Genomic DNA, 26532 nt, shown 5'->3' with positions numbered 1-26532 from the left:
AGACCTGCCATTCTGTCTTAAGGCCTCAAAGGCCCACTGCTTCTGATCTCTGAAGCTTTCTGGCACAAACCGATTGATAAAAAGTTCCACAAACTGAGCCCATGTCAAACCCTCCATCCGGGGTAACACGTAGTCATTCATCCATTGCCTAGGCATGGGCCCCATGACGTGCTGCATACATTCTATCAATCTTCTATCAGGCCAATCAGACTCTGCTCTGCGGCATAGAATCCAAAACCGATATGCATCGTCTGACACATCATAGGTACCAGGCACCAACTTCTTAAAATTTATGATCTGTTTGTAAGGTTCCCCTCTTGGTGCGGTGGACTGCTGCTGCTGTGGAGGGTGGACCATATACTGCGCCATCATGTCGATGGTTCTCTGCAGAACCCTAGAGTAGGCGCCATGGGGTCCATGGGACCTGTGCCATGAAAGATCGTCTTGAGCGTGGGTAGCTCTTCTACTTGAGCAGCTCTAGGCCTCCTACCCGCCTCCTGGCGGGCGCCTCATCTGTCTTGACACCTCGTCAGGCACATCTGCTACAGTGCGATGGCGCTCTCACCTTCTACGCATTTTCCTGAAATTCAGCAGCATTAGCCCACAAAAATTCAAAACTGCTCATTACACAGCTCTATAGACTCATATTTATACATAACATATGGAGCAGAAACTAGAAGCAAAGATGACAATGCAAGACGAATATGGACCCTATATTTCCGCATGTGACTCCTAGTAGACTCTTCCCAACACTTTAGACAACATTCCCTAAGAATCTGGAGCCTAAGCTCTGATACCACATTTGTCACGACCCAACCTATGGGCCAGACCGGCACTAGGACCTGGGCCAGCCTAAAGCCCCCGAGGCCCGTAGTAAGCCTTAACTATTCATTAACCCAACTCTAAGGCCCATTTGGGCCCAATATCAAGAAAACAAACGGACAGAGTCCGGCCATAAAATGGACTTTCCAACGGGGAGTTTTCGACTCACCCGACCTGTAAACACAATAAACAATCCATTGGGGAGCTCAGCTCACCCTCCACATACTCATCAACATAATAATAAATGGGAGCTCAGCTCCCTCATCCAATCCATCAAACAGACTTAAAATATTAAGTTTACAGGTCCAACATGAATATAATATTACAGACCAATTTCAAATAATTACTGCTAACACATGCGGAAATTCTAGGAGTAATTAAAATTACACAATATTGATAAACAACCTGCGAGGTAAAAAGGCAGGTTAACCCAGAACAAAATATCCTCCTGTGGCCTGTAAAAATTTTTGAACAAGAGTGAGCGTTCGACTCAGAGAGTAAAATATCAATCTTAACTATAATCTCTATAACTATCTGAAACTAATGCAACCTGTAGAGTGAAATGCAACATACACAACATTTTCACATCATAACATCAAAAGGTAATTTGGAGCACTCACACACCCTGTAGTATCAATCATAACATATGGGAGCTGATCCCCTATACAGCTCTCTTAAATCCAACCCGTGCCGTGAATTACTCAAGCTCGGACTTCCACTTAATAACCAAATCGAGGGTCCCAAATAATTACTCAAGCCGTGACTACCCCTTGAAGGAACGGGTCCCAGCGAATTACTCAAGCCGTGACTACCCCGTCCTATCCATAGTCCACACCACATCACACGCACGCCAACGCACGCACACTGCTCCAAATTACCACAACAACATCCATGGTACATCAACAGTTATGAATGCAACATAAATCGTGCCTAGAGTTTAACTACATAAATATATGCATATAAGTGATGCATGGGCATGCTGAACATATAATAATATCGAAATTATAATTAAAATTAATATTTTACTCACAGACTTGACGACAAATTACTGTGCGGTGGCGGAGGAAGAAGGTCATCGCTCAACTGACAATCATATTACATTTATTTAATACAATCTGACTCAATACAAATAAAGAAAAAGACCAATTACGTCCTAAGTCGTGCCGAAAATCCGGCAGAGTCTCCCCTATACCTAGGACCTACCCAACCTGCAAAAGGGCTAAAAACGCACTTCTATACTCACAATCCATACATCAACAGTTCAATCATATCACATAGCCCCTCCTGGGCCCATCAAATCAATCATCCATCACAATACGCAAAATTTCAATTTAGTCCTTATTATTGATCATTTTTGCAAAAACTGCCCAAACAAGCTCTAAAAATTATAAAACTTTGCCCCGCGGTCCTTAGCAATATTACTAAGCTATTGCAAAAAGAATCGTAATTTTCTAAGCTACCACGAATATTTTATGGATTTTTAATCCTATTTAAGCACTAGAAAATTACGTAAAAACTAGGTTCGGGTTTACCTTTGCCGATTCCGACTTCTGGGACGCGCCGACGTCGACAATGGGGGCTAGCCAAAACCTCGCCCAATTCGAGACTTTTCCGGCCACGGTCCGTTCGCCCAAATTTGCGCACCGGTCAATCGCCGAATTTTCGCGAATCGAGGATACCTACGAAGCCCATAACACGGGGTTAGCACATAAATTTTTCAGAATTTTCTAAGCTTATTTAATGCTCGAAATTACACTGCGGTTCGTGAGACCCACCGAAAACGGTGTCGGAAAAATTCGAAATTTATGTCGTTGCGAAGCTCTCGACGAATGGAGCGTGCTGGTGGCCTCGGTTTCCTCGTGGGATTCACGGTTTTCGAGAAATCTAGCCCAAAAGTCGAAATGGGCTAAAATCTTCCCGAGCAAAAATCGGACAAACCGCTCGATGGATTTCGGCGTTCTTGGTGTCTATGGAAAGCTCTCGCCGAGTAGATGATTTTAGACACAAGACTCGGTCCAATCGGTGGCCGGATCGGCCGGATTTGGCCGGAGAAACTGGAGCGACGCGCGCGCGCAGGGGAGGGGAGGAGAGAGAAAAGAAAGAGAAAAGAGAGGGACGACGCGCGCGGGAGAAGAAAAAGGAAAGGGAGCCGGTTCGATTCGACCGGTCCGATCCGGTCCAGTTCGATTCGGCCGGTTCGATTCGAAATATAAAATTTTAAATTTTTACTCTGCCTCGGGACCGAAAACGAGGTCCAAAAATTCCGAAAAAATTCCGTAAAACTCAGAAAAATACGTAGACTCCAAATATATTTTTAGTTTTGCCACGTGGTCTTTAAATTAATTTTTAAAAATCATCAAAGTTTATATTTTCGGAAAATCGAACCCGATTTTTAAAATCCGAAAAATCTCAAAAAAATTCCTAAAATTTAAATAAAATTAAAATATCAAAAATACTCATAAATAATAAAATTTGGGGTGTTACATTTGATATTTTAATAAATTTACGTATTAGTGTCTACCATTACTTTACAGTTAAATCTCCATTAATTAGAGAGAAAAAGACCAAAATGGCCTTCTTTCCTCCGTTGCAACGAAAAAGTCCAAATTACCCTCGCTTCTACTATTGTCTCAAGTCCCACAATATGATAGAATTTTTGTAAAAATTCGATTTTTATATAAATTAAAATATAAAAAATAAATTTGATCATAATTAATTATTTTATCTACGTATTAAATTGATTGGAGGCTGGTGAGCGTCAAAAACAATTTAATATGATAATTACGGGTGTTGTGATGTATATATAACTTCGTAGGCCTTGATTGGGTTATCGGATTGCAGTAGGATATGGCTCTACGTGGCACATTCTAATTCACAAAACTGTCAAATATTGAAATTAAATACATTTAATATTTCAACTAATGATCCAACCATCACGCCTTAAGACCATTTGTTAATATTATTTTAAAAATATTTTTCATATTTTTATATTTAAAATATTTAAAATAAATTAATAAAAAATATTTTTATGATAACAAATTAAATTAATTTAAGAAAATTTTTTTTTTCACTTAAAAATAGTTAGTGATTTTTTAAATTTTAATAATTTTATTAAAATTTAAAAATATTTAAAAATATATGATATAAATTCACATTATTAACTTAATTTTGTAATTAAATAATAAAATATTTTTCATAAAATACTTTTTTATAAAATAATTTTCATAAAAATATTTTTTATATATAAATTATTTTTTATAAAATAAATAGAGGTTACCCACCACATAAAATATGAATCCCAAACTTGACATGAATATTAAATAAATATTTAACTTATTATTGTCCCTAACAATGACAAAATACATAAAAAATTTTTGACTGAAATATGTATTTAGAAAATTATAGAATATTTTATTACATAAAAAAATAATGTAAATTTAAGTCTCAATCACAGATATTATAAAAAAGTATAAATTTATTATTTTGAAAAAATATTCTTAAAAAAACTCAATATGTCACATTATGCGCATATGCTTGATGTGTTAAAAATATTTATTAAAAAATGGTGTAATTTCATATGTATTCATTCACGGATTAACATAAAATAATTTAATTGACTTAGTTGTAAATGAAAAATTTATCTAAAAGTTTCCCATTAAAAAGTATTATACCAAAAAGTGAACTTTATATAATTACAAGGGAGAATGCATAAAGAGAATATATATATATATATATATATACGTAAAAAAAAATTACCTAAAATACCTAAATTTTTTTAATTTATTTTTCTATTAAAAATATTTAATAAAATTTTGAACGCTCCATATACACTATGATCATTCGATAATTTCTCAATGTATTATTATTAACTTTTCATAAACGAAGCCAAATTTTATTAATACCAAACAAAGGGATAAATTGAGGTCATTTTCCTATATTATATAAGAAATTATTAAATGCATCCGATGCAGGTATACTCTTTTTCTATAAATATGAGTTTCACCTTCTCATAAATTAAAAAAAAAACTGTTTTATATATTATATTTAAAAGAGTATAATTTTTTAATACTTTTAATGTATTTAATAATTAGCCATATTATACCCGTTTCTTTTAATGTTTAAGAAAAGCAAGTCTATATAACAAAGCAGAATCATCTGCACTTCATCAGCAAAGAGCAAATCTCTCAAGGTAGAATATTTCACATCTCTGCTGAATTCTGAATGTTCCCTTTTCTTTCTTTCTTTCTTTATTTATTTTTTTTTTATTTTCGTCATATATATATATATATATATACACCTTCGTGTAGTAATTCTATGATTTGCCATATTTTTGTCAACAGAAGAAGCATCAACCTATTGATGGCAAGAATTGTGGAAATTGTTAGAGAAGATACAATCGAAACAGAAACACTCTACCAGAATTTGCTAAATGACATAAAAGAAACAGTAGGAAACTTGAAGCCTCCATTATCTCCTGAGTGCTGTATCTACAGGGTTCCAAAGAGACTACGCAAGGTGAATGAAGCAGCTTACACCCCTCAGGTGGTTTCTATTGGTCCACTTCACCATGGCAAAAGAACTCTGAAGAAAATGGAAAATCAGAAGGTGAGATATCTAGCAAATTTTCTCCAAGTTGTCGAAAGCAACAAAGGCTTGGAAGAACTTGTCCGCCACATCAAAAGGAGGGAAACAAGAAGCAACAAAGGCTTGGAAGAACTTGTCCGCCAAATCAAAAGGAGGGAAACAAGCATTCGGCAATGTTATGCAGAGACCTTCGATTATCTCTCGACTGATCAGTTTGTGAAGATGGTTCTTGTGGATTCTGCCTTCATCATTGAGCTGTTCTTGAGAAATTTTATGGGAAAACCACCGGCTGATGGATATGACTTCATCTTAGATAAACCATGGCCGAAACATGATATAAAACAAGATTTGATATTACTGGAAAATCAACTTCCATTCTTTCTTCTTAAGGAGCTATATGATCTTGCCTTTGACCCTCGCCCAACAGATTTGCCTTCTTTTCTTGACCTTACCCTCCATTACTTCTGCAAATATAACAAGCAGGAAAAACCCTTACCAGAAACAGAGGATGTAAAACATTTTACAAATCTGCTTAGATATTTTCAGCTCCCTTGCTCCTCAAAATGTACCCCCAGCAAAAGCTGCTTCTCAGATTGTTACAAGCACAGCAAGACTCTACCAAGAAAAGTAATGCATTCTGTCAATCAGCTAAGAGCTTTTCTAGAACTACCAACACACCAAAAACCTGGAGACAAGAATGGTAGGATTGAACATCTATACAGTGCAGTCGAGCTGCACGAAGCAGGTGTAAAGTTTCAGGTAAGCCAAAGCAAATGCCTGCTAGACATAAAATTTACAGCCGACGGCAAGTTGGAGATGCCATGCTTCAAATTATCTGATACCACAGAGTCTTATATCAGGAACCTCATGGCATTAGAACAGTGTCATTATCCAAAAGATGCTAAAATATGTGATTACATAGGACTGATGGATTATCTGATCAACACAGTGAATGATGTGGAGTTGCTTGTTAAGAAGAAAATTATAGTGAACTGGCTCGGTGACCACAACGCAGCAGCAGCCCTTGTTAACAAACTTGGACTGGAAATTCTTGAATTGAAAGGGAACCATTACTCTAACATTTTCAGAGATCTGAATGCATACTACGAGGTTCCTCATCACAAATGGAAAGCAACACTAAAACATGAGTATTTCAGGAGTCCTTGGAGGGGTGCTTCTACAACTGCTGCAATTATACTTCTTGTACTTACTGCTATCCAAACTGTGTGTTCGCTTATTGGCCGGTAGCTTCAAATTAAGTTTGTATGTGATCTGTTAAATATTTTCTTTTTATTTTAGCAAAAATCTTGCTTAAACTCCAGTGCATAACTTGATTTATATAATTTCTCAAAAAAAAAAAAGAAAGGAACATGATTCATTTAATTAATAAAAATTAATATATCATAATTAAGAAAAAAATATTATATTTTTAAATAAAACACATAATAACCTTGTTAACCAACTTGGCAATCAAATTCTACTCAAAGGTTTTCAAACAACTGAATGTATACTACGAGGTGCCTTGTCACGTATGGAAAGCAGCACTAAAACATGAGAATTTCAGGAGTCCTTGGAGATGTGCTTCTACAATTTGCAGCAGCTATACTTCTTCTACTTACTGCTATCCAAACTGTGCTTTTCATTATTCAACGCTTGTAGCTTGCAATTATGATTGTATCTGGTCTACCATTTAATACTGTTTTCTTTTAATTTTTAAGAAAATTTTTACTGGACGTCTAGTTTAATTTATATATTTATCAACAAAAATTAATTCACCATAATTTTATTCTGGAACTTATTATATTTTTGGATAAGATTCATCATGCTTTTAAATTATTACCAATTACAAATTAGGTGAATGAAAAATTATTACTTAAATTAAATTTATTATAAATTTAATATATAAACATATAAAGTAGACGCTACTATATATCTTATATTTTAATTAATATATACATTAACTCCATAACATTCTCTGAAAGCAAGCTGTGCGCGTGTGGGCCATATTGCGTGTAAAAGTGTATTCACGTTAACTTTAGCAGGCTCATTCTGTAGCCCTATCCTTAAGGTCGAATCAACAGCTTTGGAAGGCAAGGCAAGTAGTTTCGTGGTTTTTGGGCTTGAATATGGGCTTCGCTAAATCCAATCAAGAAATCATCGCATGGTGCTCTAGTTTTTATCCCAATCAGTAAATATTTATATGAAATACCTCACATACCATATCTTTTCAATTATCACTTTGATATAAAATATTTTTTTTGTCAATACTTTAATATAAAATGTTTAAATAACTCAATTATTATCAATTATATAATAATTGTGCTAGAAAATGTAAACATTGTGATTAAAAAGCATGTGATAACAACATTGGAAGGAAATCGAATGAATTTCATTGAGTAACACTGGGTTTATATACAGAATGAGCTGGCAGTTTTACAGCTTCTAGAAGATTCTAACTAATTCTACACAATTTGTTACAATTGAAAACTCTCTTTTAATCTCTGCTTTACTCCGTTTGTTAGGTCTCTTTAGGAAGGACTCGAAGGCGGGAATCACAATCTTGGCTGGCCATTTTCTGAATTCCTTTATGCGCACCGTTTCATTAAAATTCAACGGTTATTCTTCTGCTCGTGTACGCTGCGTTTTGTTCAACATCTCTAAACGATGCCTTTCATTCGATGTAGCAACGTATTTTACCCATGGTCTTTTTTTTATTACAGTAAAGTGAAACACACGCACATACGGGAGTATAAGAGTTATTGTACCAACACTCACACTTAGACAATTGCTGACTGGGAGGAGCCTTAATACATACCTATAAATCCATACACACACACGTCCACAACCAATGTGGGAGCCCGAAGACTTTGTCCTGGGCACACCCCACATGGGACCTCAATCAGACCACATCGGCCACCCACAAACGGCAACAAGGCCTTTTGATATTTTACCCATAGTCTTGAATCTGTTAGTAATTACCAAAAGATTTTAAAATTCGTTGTTAATTTGTGAGGAAAAAAAAAGAATGTTTAATTTAACAAGGATTACAAATTCGATTGGTAACTTATCAACTATTTTAGAACTCGTTGATAATCCATTAGTAAATTATCACTCACTCTCCCCATTGCAGTGAGCACAGGTCGGTCCATGCAATTTGTGCAGAAATTTGTGCATTTAATGGGAAAAGATTTAAGAGATGATTTTTTGGGACAACCAGATGAAGATGGGGACACACCGCTTCACTAAGCTGCTTTTGTTGGTAACACAGAGGCTGCGATGATCTTGGCAAAAAACAACTCAAAATTGCCGCATAAAACAAACTCAAAACTTCTTACGCCGCTTCATTGAGCTGCTGAGAGTGTCCCAATGAAAGTAGTATGCTATCTTCTAAAAGTCACTGTCACGACCCAACCTATGGGCCGGATCGGAACTAGGACCTAGGCCAGCCTAAAGCCCCCGAGGCCCGTAGTAAGCCTAACTATTCCTCAACCTAACTCTAAGACTCATTTGGGCCCATTTTCAAGAATTCAACAGGACAGAGTCTAGCCATAAAATGGACCATTTAACGGGGAGTTTTTAACTCGTCCGCCATGTAAACACAATATATAATAAATTGGGAAGCTCAGCTCACCCTCCACATAATCAAAATGTCATAACTCAAATGGGAGCTCAGCTCCTTCATCCAATCCCATCATGCATACAGTTAATAATTTTATAGGTCCAACATAACTTTTATAATATAGGCCCAAAATAAAAATAAGTGCTTCTAACACATGCGGAGTCTAAAATTTAACTCAATTATATAAAATACATTAAATACTATTAATGGACCTGCGAAGAAGAAGAGCAGGTTAGCCACAACAAATAATCCTCTTGTAGCCTGGAAAAATAGATGAATAAGAGTGAGCGTTCGACTCAAAGAGTAAAATATCAATTTCAATTATAATCTCTATAGCTATTTAAAATTAATGCACCCTGTGGAGTGATATGCAACATCCTCATAATTTTCATAGAATTCAGATCATAACAGCAAAAAGGTAATTTGGAGCACTCACACACCCAACACTGTCAAGCAATACATATATGGGAACTGATCCCTTATACAACCCTCTTAATCCAACCTCTGCCAGCGAGTGTCTCTCAAACCGGACTTTCGTTTAATAAACCAAGTGCAGGGTCCCAGCGAGTGTCTCTCAAGCAGTGTCTAGCCGTCCTGTTCATACCCAATACCATACCACAGGCACGCCAACACACACACACTGCTCCAAATTACCACAAATAATATCCATAACACTTCATCAATTTAAAATGCAATATAAATCATGCATAATATTTAACTACATAGATATATATTTATAAGTGATGCATGGGCATACTTAAACATATAATAATATCGAAATTACAATTAAAATTAATATTTTACTCACAGACTTAACCAAAGTCATTGCGGTAGCTAGGCGGAGGAGGAAGGCTGTCCCGGCTCACCTGACAATTTCATAGTAATTATTTAATATATTTGACTCGATACAAGCTTGGAAAAGACCAAAGACACCCTAGGTCGTGCCGAAAATCTGGCAAAATCTCCCCTATACCTAGGACATACCCAATCTGCAAAAGAGTTCAAAATACACTTCTATATCCACAAATCACACATCCACAACTCAATCACATCACATGGCCCCTCCTGGGCCCATCCAAACAATCAACAATCATAATGTGAAAAATTACAGTTTACTCTTTATAATTAACCCCTTTTGCAAAAACTATCCATATGAGCTCTAAAAAATTTAAAACTTTTCCCCGCGGTCCTTAGCAATATTACTAAGCTAATGCAAAAGGAATTATAATTTTCTAAGCTACCACGAATATTTTATAGATTTTTAATCCAATTCAAGCACTAGATAATTAAGAAAAAGTAAAGTTCGGGTTTACCTATGCCAATTCCGACCCCAGGAACGCATTCGGGACGTCTGACAACGGTGGGATAGCTAAAATCTCGACCCAATTTCGAGGCTTTTTCGATAGCCTATCTACCCGGCTCGAAATCAATTATTGAATTTCCGCGAATTGAAGGTACCTACACGAAGCCCACAACACGGGGGTTAGTACATAATTTTTACGAAATTTTTAAGCTCATTTAGTGCTGGGAAAAACACTATGAAGTTTTGCGGGACCTACCAAAAAAAGGTGTTGGAAAATTTTGAAATTGGTATTTCCGCGAAGCTCTCGACGAGTGGAACACTCTGGTACTCTCGGTTTTCTAGTGAAGTTCACGGTTTGCGAGAAATTTAGCCTAAAAACCGAAATGGGCTAAAACTTCTCGGACAAAAATTGGGCAAACCGCTCAATAGATTTTGGTGTTCTTGGTGTCTATGGAAAGCTCTTGAAGTGTAGAAGTGTTTTGGGACAAGACTCGGTCAAATTGGTGGCTGGATCAGTCGGATTTTGGCTGGGAAGGCGGAACGGCAGGCGCACATTGGGTGGATTTCACGTGACGTTTCCGGGGGCCTGGAGGCTTGCCGGCAGCAGGGGAGGAGCGGGGGAGGTGCAATGGAGTGTGGGGGAGGGCTGGGTGGTGGCTGGCCTGCGAGGGACGGAGGGAGGAGAGAGAAAATGAGAGAAAGAGAGAGAAAGAAGACGTCAAGGACGCGCAAAGAGGAAAGAAAAAGAGGAAGAGGGCCGATCCGATTCGATCGGTCAAATTCGGTCTGGTTCTATTCGGCCGTTCCGATTCAAGATACAAAAATTTGAATTTTTACTTTGACTTGGGACCGAAAATGAGGCCCAAAAATTCCGAAAAAGTTTTAGAAAACTCAGAAAAATTCATAGAGTCCAAATATATTTTTAGTTTTGCCACATTGTCTTTAAATTTATTTTTAAAAATCATCAAGATTTTATGTTTTTGGAAAATTGAACCCGATTTCTAAAATCTGAAAAATTTCAAATAATTTTCCAAAATTTAAATAAAACAAAATATAAATAATTACCCATAAAATAATAAATTTAAAAATTAGGGGTGTTACATTCTTTCTCCCTTACAGAAAATTCATCCTCGAATTTTACACAAGGCAGAATAAAAGATCAGAATTACACATTAAATAAATAAGGGTACTTGCTATGCATGTCCCGCTCTGACTCCCAAGTGCACTCTTCCACTGACTGGCTCCTCCACAAAACCTTAACCATAGGGATCTGTTTTGATCTTAGTTGCCTCACTTGGTAGTCCACTATGGCTACAGGTTGCTCCTCAAACGTCAAGTCTTCCTTCAGCTCTACTATATCCAACTGTAGCACATGAGAAGGATCAGGTATGTATTTTCTGAGCATGGAAATGTGAAATACAGGATGAACATGAGAAATGTTGGGTGATAACTCCAACCGATAGGCAACTGCTCCAACTCTATCAGTAACCTCAAAAGGTCCAATATATCGGGGTGCCAACTTGCCCTTCTTCCCAAATCTCATGACTCCCTTCATTGGAGAAACCTTTAGGAATACGTAATCGCCTACTGCAAACTCCACATCCCTCCGTTTGGGATCTGCATAACTCTTTTGCCTACTGAAAGCTGTTTTTAATCGTTCCCTGATTAAAGGAACCATCTCTGAAGTGTACTGCACTAGGTCTACATCATGCACCTTCGCTTCTCTCATTTCCGTCCAACACAAAGGAGACCTACACTTTCTGCCATATAATGCCTCATAGGGTGCCATCCCTATGCTGGAATGATAACTGTTGTTGTAGGCAAACTCCACCAAGGGTAGCTGATCATCCCATTGATCTTCAAAATCCAAAACACACATGTGAAATATGTTTTTTAGTGTTTGGATTGTCCTTTCGGACTGCCCGTCTGTCTGAGGGTGGGAGGCAGTACTAAAGTTTAATTGCGTGCCAAGTGCCTCTCGCAGCTTTCTCCAAAACCTAGAAGTGAACTGGAGCCCTCTGTCAGATATTATGAAAGCAGGAACTCCATGCAACCTGACTATTTCTCTAACATAAAGCCGAGCGTATTGTGCAACAGAATATATGGTTTTCACAGGCAAGAAATGAGCTGATTTAGTCAAACGATCTACAATTACCCATAACGAATCATATCCCTACGTGGTACGAGGCAATCTATTTACAAAATCCATAGTGATCATTTCCCACTTCCATTCTGGGATAGGGAGCTCTTGCAGCTTCCCTGATGGCCTCTGGTGTTTAAACTTCACCTTCTGACAAGTCAAGCACTTAGACACAAAGTCTGCTATGTCTCTCTTCATGCCATTCCACCAGTAGCTATCTTTCACATCATGGTACATCTTGGTGGAGCTTGGGTGGATATTGTACAGTGTATAGTGTGCCTCTCGCATGATTTCATTTCTAAGATTGTCCACATCGAGCACACATATCCTGGAACTTTGCATAAGGGCGCCATCATTAGCAAATCCAAACTCACCACCTTCACCCTGCTGTACTCTTTCTATGATCTTCATCAATTGCTGGTCTCTGTGCTGAGAAACTCTGACTCTGTCTCGCAGGTTTGGTCTCACTGAAAAATGGGCCAACAATACTTTCTCATCTGAAAGATCTAAGATCAGACCTTGATCCATCAACTCATGTACTTCCTGAATCAACGGTCTCTTCTCCACTAATATGTGCGCCAAGCTGCCAGAAGATTTTCTACTCAAAGCATCTGCTACTACATTGGCCTTCCCAGGGTGGTACTGGATGGTACAATCATAGTCCTTCAGAAGCTTTATCCATCTCCTCTATCTCAAATTTAAATCCCTCTGTTGGAAGATGTACTTCAAACTCTTGTGATCAGTGTATATCTCGCACACTTCATCATACAGGTAGTGTCTTTAGATCTTTAGTGCAAAGACTACAGCCACCATTTTCAAATCATGGGTGGGGTAGTTCTGCTCATGCCTCTTTAGCTGCCTTGAAGCATAAGCCACTACTTTTCTATTCTGCATCAAAACACACCCTATGCCAACTCTGGAGGCATTACAATACACGGTATATCCTTCACCACTCATCGGTAATGTCAACACATTATCTGTCCAAATGAACAGAACATTCTTCCGAGTTAACTTAGTTAGGGGAGCTGCTATCTTGGAGAAATCCTGTACAAAGCATCTATAGTAGCCAGCTAGGCCCAGAAAACTTCGCACCTTAGTGACTGTTGTAGGCCTAAGCCAATCAGTTATAGCCTCAATTTTCTTGGGATCCATTTGAATGCCTTTACTAGAAACCACGTGTCCCAAGAATGAGATGCTTTCTAGCCAAAATTCACATTTTGAAAATTTGGCATATAGCTGGTGCTCCCTCAAAGTCTGCAATACCATCCTCAAATGCCACGCATATTCTTCCTAGGTCTAAGAGTATACCAAAATATCATCTATGAATATGATAACAAAACGGTCTAGGAATGGCCTGAACGCCCTGTTCATCAAGTCCATGAAGGTCGCTGGTGCATTAGTGAGTCCAAAAGACATTACCAAGAACTCATAATGACCATATCTTGTTCTGAATGCTGTCTTGGACACATCCTCATTCCTGATTCTCAACTGATGGTAGCCTGATCGTAGGTCTATTTTGGAAAAGAATCTAGCCCCTTGGAGCTGATCAAACAGATCATTGATCCGAGGAAGTGGATATTTATTCTTCACAGTTACCTTGTTCAGCTGTCTATAATCAATACACAACCTCAAGGACCCATCTTTCTTTCTCACAAATAGAACAGGAGGGCCCCAAAGTGAAGTGCTCGGACGTATGAAACCCTTGTCCAAAAGCTCCTGCAGTTGCTCCTTTAGCTCTTTCAATTCTGCTGGTGCTATCCTGTAAGGCAGCATTGACATGGGGCTTGTACCCGGCACAACATCAATGCAGAACTCTATTTCCCTTCCTGATGGCAACCCTGGAAGCTCCTCAGGGAAGACATCCATGAATTCTCTGACAACAGGAACATTTTCCATGTTAACACCTTCTACAGATGTATCTCTCATCAATGCCAAATACCCTTGACATCCACGCTTCAACATTTTTCTAGCACTAATTGCTGACACCAAATTATATGGAGCCACGCTCCTGTCACCATCAAAGCTAAACTCTTCCACACCAGGTATGTGGAAATACACCTTTTTGTTCCTGTAGTCTAAAGTGGCATAATGAGTTGCCAACTAATCCATTCCCAAAATTATATCGAAATCCATTACTGGTAGAGGAACCAAGTCTGCTGGGAGGATCCTTCCATCCACTACTACTGGGCTACTCAGAAAAACCATATCCACATCTATGTTTTCACTAAGCGGGCTAGCTACAGACAAAGGGCATTCTAAAGTTGTAAGGTTCCTACCCAATCTCATGGTAAAAACTGGGGAGACAAATGAGTGGGTAGCACCCGGATATATCAAAACACGAGCCTCATAGGAACAAACTAGAAGAATACCTGCCACAACTACATTGGAAGCCTGAGCATCCTGGTGGGTCAAGGTGAAAACCCGAGCTTGACCCCTACCCTGCATTGCAGAACCCTGAAATTGACTTCTACCTCTTGACTTGCCTCCAAATCCACGTCCTCCTTGTCCTCGGCCCTGTTGGCCACTGAATTGATTGCCTGCCATGCTGGAAGTACTAGGATACAATTGACGAGGAATATTTGCAACAGAACCCTGTGACTGTGGCTCGCTGAACACTGGACATTCTCTAGCAAAGTGACCCTGTTGGCCACACCGGAAACATACTCCTTAACCCATCATACAAGGTCTTGAATGTCATCTTCCACACTGCGTGCAAGGTGCCAAGGAGGATCCTGAACCAGACCTAGAACTCAGAAACTGAATCGTGACCACCGCTTGGATCCGCACTGTGCAATCCTCAAGATTTGTGTTTAAAACCACCCTTCTTGTTGCTTCTACCTCTTCCTCTGTAATGACTTTGGCCGCCACTATCCGTGGTACTCGTGTAGGGAACACCTGAAGAACCCTCTACTTTATTTTTCTTTGCCCTTCCACTGTCATCTCCTGTACAGCTAATCTCAATCTGTCGGGCTCAATCAACTACCATATCAAAAGACTGATCAGACATCTTGGTCAGGTTTGCATACCTCCTGTCCAGCCCCTTTAGGAACCTCTTTACCTTCATACTTTATGTAGCCACTATTGTAGGGGCATACCTGCTCAGTTCCAGAAATTCTGTAGCATATTCATTTACGAATCTGCCATTCTACCTTAAGGCATCAAAGGCCCACTGCTTTTGATCTCTGAAGCTTTTTGGCACAAACCTATTGATGAACAGTTCCACAAACTGGGTCCAAGATAATCCCTCAATACGAGGTAGTGCGTAGTCTGTCATCCACTATCTTGGCACTGGCCCCAATACATGCTACACACACTCTATAAGCCTCCTATCAGTCAACTGTAACTCTATCTCTGCCTGTTTACAGGAATCCAAAAACTGATAGACATCGTCTGACACATGATAAGTACCAGGCACCAACTTCTTGAAATTAATTATTTGTTTGTAAGGTTCCCCTCTTGGTGCGGTGGGCTGCTGCTGTTGGGGAGGGTGGACCATATATTATGCCATCATATCGATGGTTCTCTGTAATCCGGCTAAGATAGCTGCCATTGGGTCCATGGGACCCTGAGCCATAAAAGATTGTTCTTGAACTGGTGGCAGCTGCTCTTCTACTTGAGCAGCTCTAGGTCTCCTACCTCGCCTCCTCGGGACAGGCGCCTCATCCTGTGCCGACACCTCGTCAGGCACATCCGGTTCTGGTGCAGTGGCAGCTCTTCTGCTTCTATGCATTTTCCTAAAATTCAATAGCGTTAGCCCACAAAAATTCAAAACGGCATGTTACACAGTACTATAGACTCATATTTACACACAATTATACAAAGCAGAAACTAGAAACAAGATGACAATGCAAGGATGAATGTGGACCCTATTCTCCGCATGTGACTCTTATTAGACTCTTCCCAAAACTTTAGATGTATATTCCCTATGAATCTGGAGCCTAAGCTCTGATACCACATTTGTCATGACCCAACCTATGGGTCGGACCGGCACTAGGACCTGGGCTAGCCTAAAGCCCCCGAGGCCCGTAGTAAGCCTAACTATTCCTCAACCCAACTCTAAGGCTCATTTGAGCCCAATTTCAAGAATTCAACTGAACAGAGTCCGGCCATAAAATTGACCATTTAACGAGGAGTTTTTAACTCGTCCAACTTGTAAATACAATATATAATAAATTAGGGAGCTCAGTTCACCCTTCACATAATCAAAATGTCATAACTCAAATGGGAGCTCAGCTCCCTCATCCAATCCCATCATGCATACAGTTAATAATTTTACAGGTCCAACATAACTTTTATAATACAGGCCCAAAATAAAAATAAGTGCTTCTAACACAGGCGAAGTTTAAAATTTAACTCAATTGTATAAAATATATTAAATACTATTAATGGACCTGCGAAGAAAAAGAGCAGGTTAGCCATAACAAATAATCATTCTGTAGCCTGGATAAATAGATGAATAGGAGTGAGTGTTTGACTCAAAGAGTAAAATACCAATTTTAATCATAATCTCTATAGCTATCTAAAGCTAATGCACCCTGTGGAGTGATATGTAACATCCTCATAGTTTTCATACAATTCATATCATAACAGCAAAAAGGCAATTTGGAGCACTTACACACCCAACACTGTCAAGCAATACATATATGGGAGCCGATCCCCTATACAGCCCTCTTAATCCAATCTCTGCTAGCGAGTGTCTCTCAAGCCGGACTTTCGCTTAATAAACTAAGTGCGGGGTCCCAACGAGTGTCTCTCAAGCCGTGTCTACCCCAACTTATCCATAAAGGACCAGGTCCCAGCGAGTGTCTCTCAAGCCGTGTCTACCTATCCTATCCATACCCAATACCATACCACACGCATGCTAAGGCACACACACTGCTCTAAATTACCACAAACAATATCCATGGCACTTCATCAATTTAAAATGCAACATAAATCGTGTCTAATATTTAACTATATAGATATATATTTATAAGTGATGCATAAGCATGCTTAAATATATAATAATATCGAAATTACAATTAAAATTAATATTTTACTCACAGACTTAACCGAAGTCACCCCGGCGGCTAGGCGGAGAAGGAAGGCTGTCCCGGCTCACCTGACAATTTCATAACAATTATTTAATATATTTGACTCGATACAAGCTTGAAAAAGACCAAAGACACCCTAGGTTGTGCTGAAAATCCGACAGAGTCTCCCCTATACCTAGGACCTACCCAACCTGCAAAAGGGTTCAAAATACACTTCTATATCCACAAATCACACATTCACAACTTAATCACATCACATGGCCCCTCCTAGGCTCATCCAAACAATCTACAATCACAATATAAAAAATTACAGTTTAGTCCTTATAATTAACCCATTTTGCAAAAACTACCCATATGAGCTCTAAAAAATCTAAAACTTTGCCCCGCGGTCTTTAGCAATATTACTAAGCTAATGCGAAAGGAATTATAATTTTCTAAGCTACCATGGATATTTTATAAAATTTTAATTGAATTCAAGCACTAGATAATTAAGAAAAAGTAAAGTTCGGGTTTACCTATGCCAATTCCAACCCGGGAACTCATTCAGGACGTCTGACAACGATGGAGTAGCTAAAATCTCGACTCAATTTCGAGACTTTTTCGGTAGGTCCAAAATTTACAGACTCGAGCAGCTGTTAAATTTTTGCAAATTGAAGGTACCTACACGAAGCCCATAACACGGGAGTTAGTACATAATTTTTATGAAATTTTCTAAGCTCATTTAGTGCTCGGAAAAACACTACGAAGTTTCGCGGAACCCATCAAAAAATGGTGTCGAAAAATTTTGAAATTGGTATTGCCGCGAAACTCTCGATGAGTGGAGCACTCCAATACTCTTGATTTTCTCGTGGGGTTCACGATTTGTGAGAAATTTAGCCAAAAAGTCGAAATGGGCTAAAACTTTCCGGACAAAAATTGAGCAAACCACTTGATGGATTTTGTTGTTCTTGGTGTCTATGGAAAGCTCTCGAGGTGTAGAAGTGTTTTGGGATAAGACCAGGTCCAATCGGTAGCTGGATCGGCCGAATTTGGGCCGGGAAGGCTAAACAGCAAGCGTGTGTTGGGTGGGTTTTGCCCAACTTTTTCGACGGCCTAGAGGCTTGCCGGCGGCAGGGGAGGGACGGGGGAGGTGCGTTGGAGTGTGGGGGAGGGCTGGGTGGCGGCTGGCCGGCGAGGGGAGGAGAGAGAAAACGGGAGAGAGAGAGAGAGAGAGAAGACGTCGAGGACGCGGGAAGAGGAAAGAAAAAGAGGAAGAGGGCCAGTCCGATTCGATCGGTCCGATCCGATCCCGTTCAATTCGGCCGGTTCGATTCAGAATATAAAATTTTGAATTTTTACTCTGCATTGGGACAAAAAACGAGGACCAAAAATTTCGAAAAAATTTTAGAAAACTCAGAAAAATTCGTAGAGTCTAAATATATTTTTAATTTTGCCACGTGATTTTTAAATTAATTTTTCAAAATCATCAAAGTTTTATGTTTTTAGAAAATCGAACTCGATTTCTAAAATGTGAAAAATTTTAAATAATTTTCCAAAATTTAAATAAAAAAATATATAAATAATTACCCATAAAATAATAAATTTAAAAATTAGGAGTGTTACGGTGACGGATCCAATTGCTGGGAAAGTTGGTGTCAAACTTGTCAATCTTTTGATCACTGCTGATATCTATGGTTGGTTTAATCTATCTCGTGTTAGCTTTGTAAAGTACCTGAAATTCTAGCATCAACTTGCTATTGATCTGGTAAAGAAACATCCTTCCTTGGCACTTGAAGAGGACACTAATGGAAAAACTGCCTTACTGACGTTGGCTGAAAGCCAGGCGCATTCCAAGTCGAAGTCAGAAAGGATGTTACCGGAGCTTGTTCAATCATTGTTGCTCTCATAACTCTGAGCCATATTCTTCTTATTTGTGAATCTACTGCATTATCTTAGACAGAAATTGAATGGATCTCTTTTTTTGGGCAGTTTTTTCAGGTACTACGTGTGGAAGCAGTTGCTAGAGTTAGGAAAAATGGAAATGTAAAATGATTGATTGTGAAGAAATGGACGAGATTTGTATTAAAATGAAATTGTAGAATGACTTTGATTCTATGGTTTTACGGTACTCTCCCTACTCACAAATGAACTCAGCAATACAATAAACGAAAAACAAGATGATGTGAGAGTTATTTTTGTTTAACTTGGATTTTTATTTTCATGTCTAAATTTTGTTTATATAAATTAAAATATAAAAATTGAATTTCAGATATAAAATTAATAAATTTCATACAAAATAGACGAGATCTAAACAATAATTAAGAATTTTAATGTCAATAATTCTGTTTTTATTACAATATATTTAATCGGTTAAAATTAAAATACGAAGTTATATTTAGCATTCAAAGAAAATTAATATATTATAAAAATCAGTTTATGGCTTTTCAAAGAAAATTCTGTTAGGCTCGTTGCACCTCTTTCTATCTACTAGGCCTGGTATTTGTTTTTGACGAGCTCTTTAGCCATGAGTACTCGACCCATTTCATAGTGTAATATTGATTGTTGGGCCTGTTGTATCGGCCACTTGGTTCACTCTCGTATTTCTTATATTATAATTATGTTTGTTATCTTTATCCGAACTAAAAATTTAGTATTGCGATCCAATTGAAATATTTTATAAAATTTAATTAAAATATTTTATAAGATTTATAGAAATAATGAATCACAAATCAATTGGCGTGGGCCTTTATAACAGTATTGTGAAGTATTCAGAAAATATATTGAAGTTAAAATTTAAGAATTTTGAATGATTATATTTTATTTTTTTTAATTATAATATAACATTTTCTCTTATTTTATTTATAAATATAAATTTTATAGTTAAATTACATAAATTTTGTATTTATTTTTTTTATATTGTGTGATTATACACTTATATTTCTTATATTTAAGTGATTGTTTTAACAAGTCAGAGACCTTTGTAGAACCTTATGTGCAATTATGTATAATGAGTTTAGGTAATCCATCCCTTCCTCTCAATTGCCATTTAAGTTAATTAAGAAAAAAAAATCTTCTAAAATTAATCTTTAAAGATATTTACAAAAGTAGCAATATAAGTCTTTAGTTTTAAGAAATTTAATTATTTTATAATATAACAATTTAAGGATTAAAATGTAATTATATTAAAATTAATTTTTTTAAGAATTGTAGTAAAATTAAAATATCAAAAAATAAAGCGTAGTAAAGAATATTAAATTTATATAAAAAAAATAAAGTGTATAGGGCTATAGGCAATGGCAAATCACATTATCAAAATTTTTGAATTTCTATATTTGTGAGATATATTACACTAATTTGATAAATTATAATGTTCTAAAATTTTTTTGTTTTAATTTTTAAGACTTCACTGTAAAATTAGATACGTTTAGGACTTTTAGCATTTTTTTTTTAACTTGACTATATATATATATTTTTAGTTAAAAAAAGAAATTCTTGAATATATTACTAAGAGACTGTTAAAAATTAATTTAAAGTTAAATTTGATATATTACAGTCATAAAAATTTTAAAATAATTTTAATTAAAAAACTGTTTTTAATATTTAAAATTTTTACGTTTCTAAAAGAACTGTTTTTGACTTCTCAATTGCAATTTCAAATGGAATCTAATTCATAAAACTACAAAATTATTTAAATTATTATAATTTACTCTAATAAACTAATTCTAATTGGGGGAAATATTTTAGTCATAATACTGATAAAGAATAATGAATCAAGTTAGACTAAAATATGACTTGATCAACAAAATTAATTATATTCAATTTATAAAAAAATTGCTGGATTAATTTTCTATTTTAAACTGATAGCTTTTTAATTTCCAATGGTTTAATCAATTTGTTTGATAATAATAATAATAGCCAATGATTATTTAAACTCTCAGGTTTGATTCTAAAATCTATGTTTTGGAGTTTTTTCTATTTAATCGACAGCTGTTCTAATTTTACATTTATTTAAAATGAAATATCCTTATTAAAACATATTAACAATGAAATAATATATAATAACTTGAAATTCATTTTTAATATGATAGAGTATTTTTAATCATTATACATAAATAATTATTAAATTAATTAATATAAATAATAATTTAAATAATTATAATATTTATAATTATAGAATACAAAAAAATTAAAGGTATTTTTTATTTATATATTTTATTATTTACTTTTTTTAAATAATATAAATATGTTAAAATATATTTAATAATAAATTATATCCTAATTAATTGTCATTTAATATATTAATTATAATAATTAACAACATTTTATTAAATGATTAACAATTATCAACCATCAATTATGAATAGTAAATTAACAATTCTGCTAATTATTCCTACTTTAACTAATAAATTATATTCAATTTCATTTCCACTTGCCCTTAAATAAATCAGGGTGAAGTTAATGCTTGTTGAATAGTAACAGAACAAAAACTATATAGAATATTTAATGGGAAATTAAATTATCAAAATTCTAGAATTTTGATTTGTGAAATGATAACATAAGGAAATTTTGCCTACTAATAATTAATCTTCATATCATAATATCGAACAATCCTTTAATCTCAATTCTAAAACATATATTTATATAACCGTGTATGTATCACTTATATCAGTATAATAATATTCTAAATATTTGAAAAAAAAATTAAAAAAATGAAAATGTTAAAAAATAAAATTTAGAATCTACTCCCATTTTCTCTCCATAATTTTCTAGAATCTTTTTTAAAAAATTTAGAAATAAAATTATAATTTTATTATTTAAATAATAACTTTTATTTCAATATTTTTCTCATCATGAGCCTTTTTGATATTATTATTTAGGTTGTTAAAAAAAAAACTTTTTTAAATATATTAGTATGAATATTGAAAAATAATTTAAAATTAAATTTAATAAATTTTAATTATAAGAACCCTTAAATAGAAAAAAAAACTTTTTTTGAAAAGCATTTAAAATCATTTTTTTTTCTTAAAAAAAAATTAATACCTAACAGACATTATATTAAAATATAAAATCACTTTTTTTTTTTCACATTAAAATATATCTGTTACGAATATATCCTTATCATCTTGGTTGCTCCAATTTTAATTTTTGTTTTTTTTCTCCCCAAAATTTGCTTTTTTTAATAGGATGTGCCTGTCATAATAATAAAATATATATAGATGCAATTTTTACCTAGCTTATTATTGAAGAGTGGTAACTGGAGAGCGTCAGACAAATTAAGTTGGCATGAGAATTCGGATGGTGAAATTTCAATGTGTTGGGTATTTCGATTAATGTGATAAATTATGTTGATTGTAATTGACATGAGGCAGGTTTTCAATTATTGTAAAGACTTTTCAAGATACCTCTTAACAAGGTCTGGGAGGCCACCCAAGTAGCCCAACCCATGAAATTAAATTAGAGGGCCCATAAAAATATAACTCTAAAATTTGTATATAAATATATATACGTGTGTGTAAGAAAAAAAAAAAAAAAAAAAGAACAGAACAAGACAGCTTCGGGTAGCAGAATAGAGAAAGAGAGTTTCACACACTTCATAGTCAAATTTCACCTTGATCCCTCCATCTTCAACCCAAACTTCTTCCTAATATTTTCTTTTACATCCAAATCACTAAATTACACCCATAAATCCATAAAAACCTTAACTAAAACTCATTTCTTTCCATAATAGTGCAAATTAAGTTTTAATAGGTAAGTTCTTCTTATTTTTTTGTGAAATATTAAGTTTCAATTAACTTTCTTTATTATTTAATTGTGATTTCTATGGAAAAAGAAATTGAGGGAGGCAAGTTTAAGATAAAAGATTTGTGGTAGAGTTGATATTGAAGTAAGGGTTTCTATAGATTAATTTCAAGGAAATTCATAGCCATAATATATATACATATATATTAGGTATTTTTAAGAGGTGAATATCAAGAATTAGTTTTCAATTATGAGAATTAAATTTAGGTTCTTTAAGTCCAAAATATTTTATTGAGAGTGAAGAAATTAGAATATAGAATTTGTTGATTTTGGAGTTATTAATGAATATTGATTATATTTATGTGAGCAAGAATTCTAAAGTTATTGTTGGAAGAAAATTTAGTATGAAGTGAAAGGAGAAAAATATTATTATGGAGGGGTAGAAAAAAAATTAAGAGAGAAAAATGGTGGAATTAATTATGGATATATTATATAGGCTTTAGAGGGGCATTTTAAATTATTTGTGAATGTGTTATGACTTGTGAAGAATTTGTTAAGTTCTTGGAATTTTGGAAGACGATCGATTTATACCGAAATGCTGCCAATTTTTTTTGAATTTTAGATAAATAAATTATGCATTTCACCCTCACCTTTTTCATTTTCAAGATTTAAAATTCATTTTCTTAATGTATTACTTTTCCCAACACTTTTAAGAGATAACCCGGTTCATGTTATAGATACTAGAGGTACTCCAGCGGTCTAGGCTTCATTAGTCTTCAAAATAGGTGAGTGGATAAATGTTTAATACTGGTAATTTTTATTTAATGTATATTTATGTATATTATTTTTCTTTATGCAAAAATAGAAATGTATAATGGTAATTATGTATTTATTTATTAAATGAAATGAGATTTAAAAGCATAGCTGAATAAATGACTAAATACATTCAATACATGCATCGTATAAATAGCACCTCGATGACGAGTGGTATAATTTCGGCTCAACTTATATTTATACCGTCTTTGGGTTAGTATTTGATGTACACATAGCCTTTGGAGCATATATCAGATGGTCGCCCTTTAAGGGTAGCTCTGCACATGTGTATGACCAATATATTTATTGCTCTTAGGCTTTTAGTGTTATCATAGAGTCCAGGATGCCAGCATTGCTCTCAGGTTGCCAGAGTTTATTATATGCACTTGAGATGCCAGTATTATTTATAGGAAGCATGTTATGAGTTTATGAGAATATTATTGATTTTACAATTATTAGCAAAGTTATTTCTGAAATATTTTTTTTATAGCGTGAAATTTTATTTTATCTTAGTTATGTGAATTACAGTAAATGCTATTTATTCAGTTGACATATGTTAGTATAGTACCTGGTACTATTAAGTATTAAAATATTATTTATTCCCCCTTTGTTATTTATTTATTTTCTTATTGAGTAGTTGTACTCACCTCTTGTATTTTTAATATTTTAGATTCTTTTTGGTGATCCTTCTATCAACAGCCCTCATTTGTTAGCATTGTCCTTTGTTCCACTTCACCAGCTGCAGAGTCTAGTGGAGGTCGAGCTAACATATTCTTTTTGTAAATTTTGATAATTTTGGATTGCTTAATATATTATCTATGTGTTTAGGTTGCTACCCACCTAAAGTCAGTGTTTATATTATTTTTTTTTGTTTCCCACGGAGGGAAAAAAAAAATCATGTATCTATGAAGATGTATCTCTATTTGGCATGGAGCCACTTTATGTGTATATGTATATATTTATGTATTCTTTCAGGTTTTCAGCGGGTTTCATATGTCCAATTAGATATATTCTAGAGAAAATTCTATCAATTTTTCCTTATCACATTTACCTCTATAAGGTGGAAGGCATGTGTGACAAGGTCTTCATTCAATTATTGTTCATGTTTCTAGCACGACACTTTACCATTTGTATTGGGAGAAATTTTTCTAAAATAATGAAAGGCCTTTTGAGATTTCAATTTTTTTTTTATTTATATTTAGAAAATTTATATTTTTTTAAATAATTTTGAAAATTTTTTATTTTTTCATTTTTTAAATTAATAGATTAATAATATTTCCTATACTCTTTTACATATATATAAAGGAGGAGGAATATTAGAATTTTAAAAAATACTCATAGTAATTATTTTAATGTTATAATAATAAAAGACTAAATTTAATTGATTATTGACAGCTAAAATTAATTTTACAATGGACAAGATTCTCTTCATATTATTTATGATATTAAAAAAATAAAAAATTTAATTAAATTATAAACTGATTGAAATTCTACTAAAAATAAAATCACTGAAAAAAAAAATAATGAACTCCTGTTGTATTAAAATTCTATTTTAAATTTATAAGTATAATATATTTTGAATAAAAAAAATATTTTAAATAAAATAAAATAAAAATATTATAGAATTAAAAAAATAATAATAAAATAGTTTTATTTAAGAAGAATTCTAAATATTATTAAATTTTTATAGGAAACAAGTTATGTGACCTTCTTATTTATACATATCTAATCGGTAACTTTTTAATTTATTAAATAGAAATACTATTTTAATAAATAATAATATTATTTTTATTTAAGCAAAAAATTATTAATAAGGTTTTTAAATTAATTTATTATAAAATTAATTTAAATATTTTTATTATATGTTTTAAAAATAATAAATTATAGATAAAAAGTAAATTCATGAAAGAAACTAATATATTGATAGATCCATGGTATATAGGCACCTTACATAATGTCCATTATGTAGTAATTCCATGTTATAATATTTTGTTATTATATATATACTGTCTATAATAAATGTAAAGATAGAAAAGAGGGGAATAATTGAATTGATTGAATTGTCTCAATCATTTTTAATTTTTCTTATAGTATCTTTTAATTTAATTGATTAAAAGAAAATGAATATTAAGTTTGATTGATTCAAATAAAATAGAAGTCAATTAGAAATTCAATATAAAGAGAAAATTAATTTGATTGATTGGTTCAAATAAAAGAAGAACCCATTAATTTTGAGTAATTAAAATTCTATGCAATTTAGGATTATAATTGAACAAGCAATAATTTTTGCATTTAGATTGCACTGACTGATCTTTTAAATGAAAATATATATCAGAAAATTAAATTTGAAATAATAATAATAATACTATAAAAAAAAAAATTTGAAAGTTGAGCACATATGATTTTGTTAGACGAAGAAAAAAAAATCTGTTGCATGAATAAAATTTTTTTAATAAAATGGAAACTTCTTATATATATCATTTAGGACTATTAAGTTAAA

At 34.4% G+C, this 26532-nt stretch overlaps 1 protein-coding gene across 1 annotated transcript; it reads left to right on the top strand.

Annotated features, from left to right (window-relative positions):
• Positions 1 to 5165: 5165 nt before the first annotated feature.
• LOC131181556 (UPF0481 protein At3g47200-like) lies at positions 5166 to 6705 on the top strand. Its single transcript, XM_058150220.1, has one exon. It carries the CDS (start codon positions 5182 to 5184, stop codon positions 6652 to 6654), a length of 1473 nt encoding a protein of 490 aa, XP_058006203.1. The 5' UTR covers positions 5166 to 5181; the 3' UTR covers positions 6655 to 6705.
• The last annotated feature ends 19827 nt before the right edge of the window (positions 6706 to 26532 follow it).

The sequence above is a fragment of the Hevea brasiliensis genome, chromosome 1 (genome assembly GCF_030052815.1).
Source record: "Hevea brasiliensis isolate MT/VB/25A 57/8 chromosome 1, ASM3005281v1, whole genome shotgun sequence".
NCBI classification, from domain to species: Eukaryota; Viridiplantae; Streptophyta; class Magnoliopsida; order Malpighiales; family Euphorbiaceae; genus Hevea; species Hevea brasiliensis.
The sequence above is the reverse complement of the archived record's forward strand: the minus strand, read 5'-3'. Positions and strand labels throughout refer to the sequence as shown.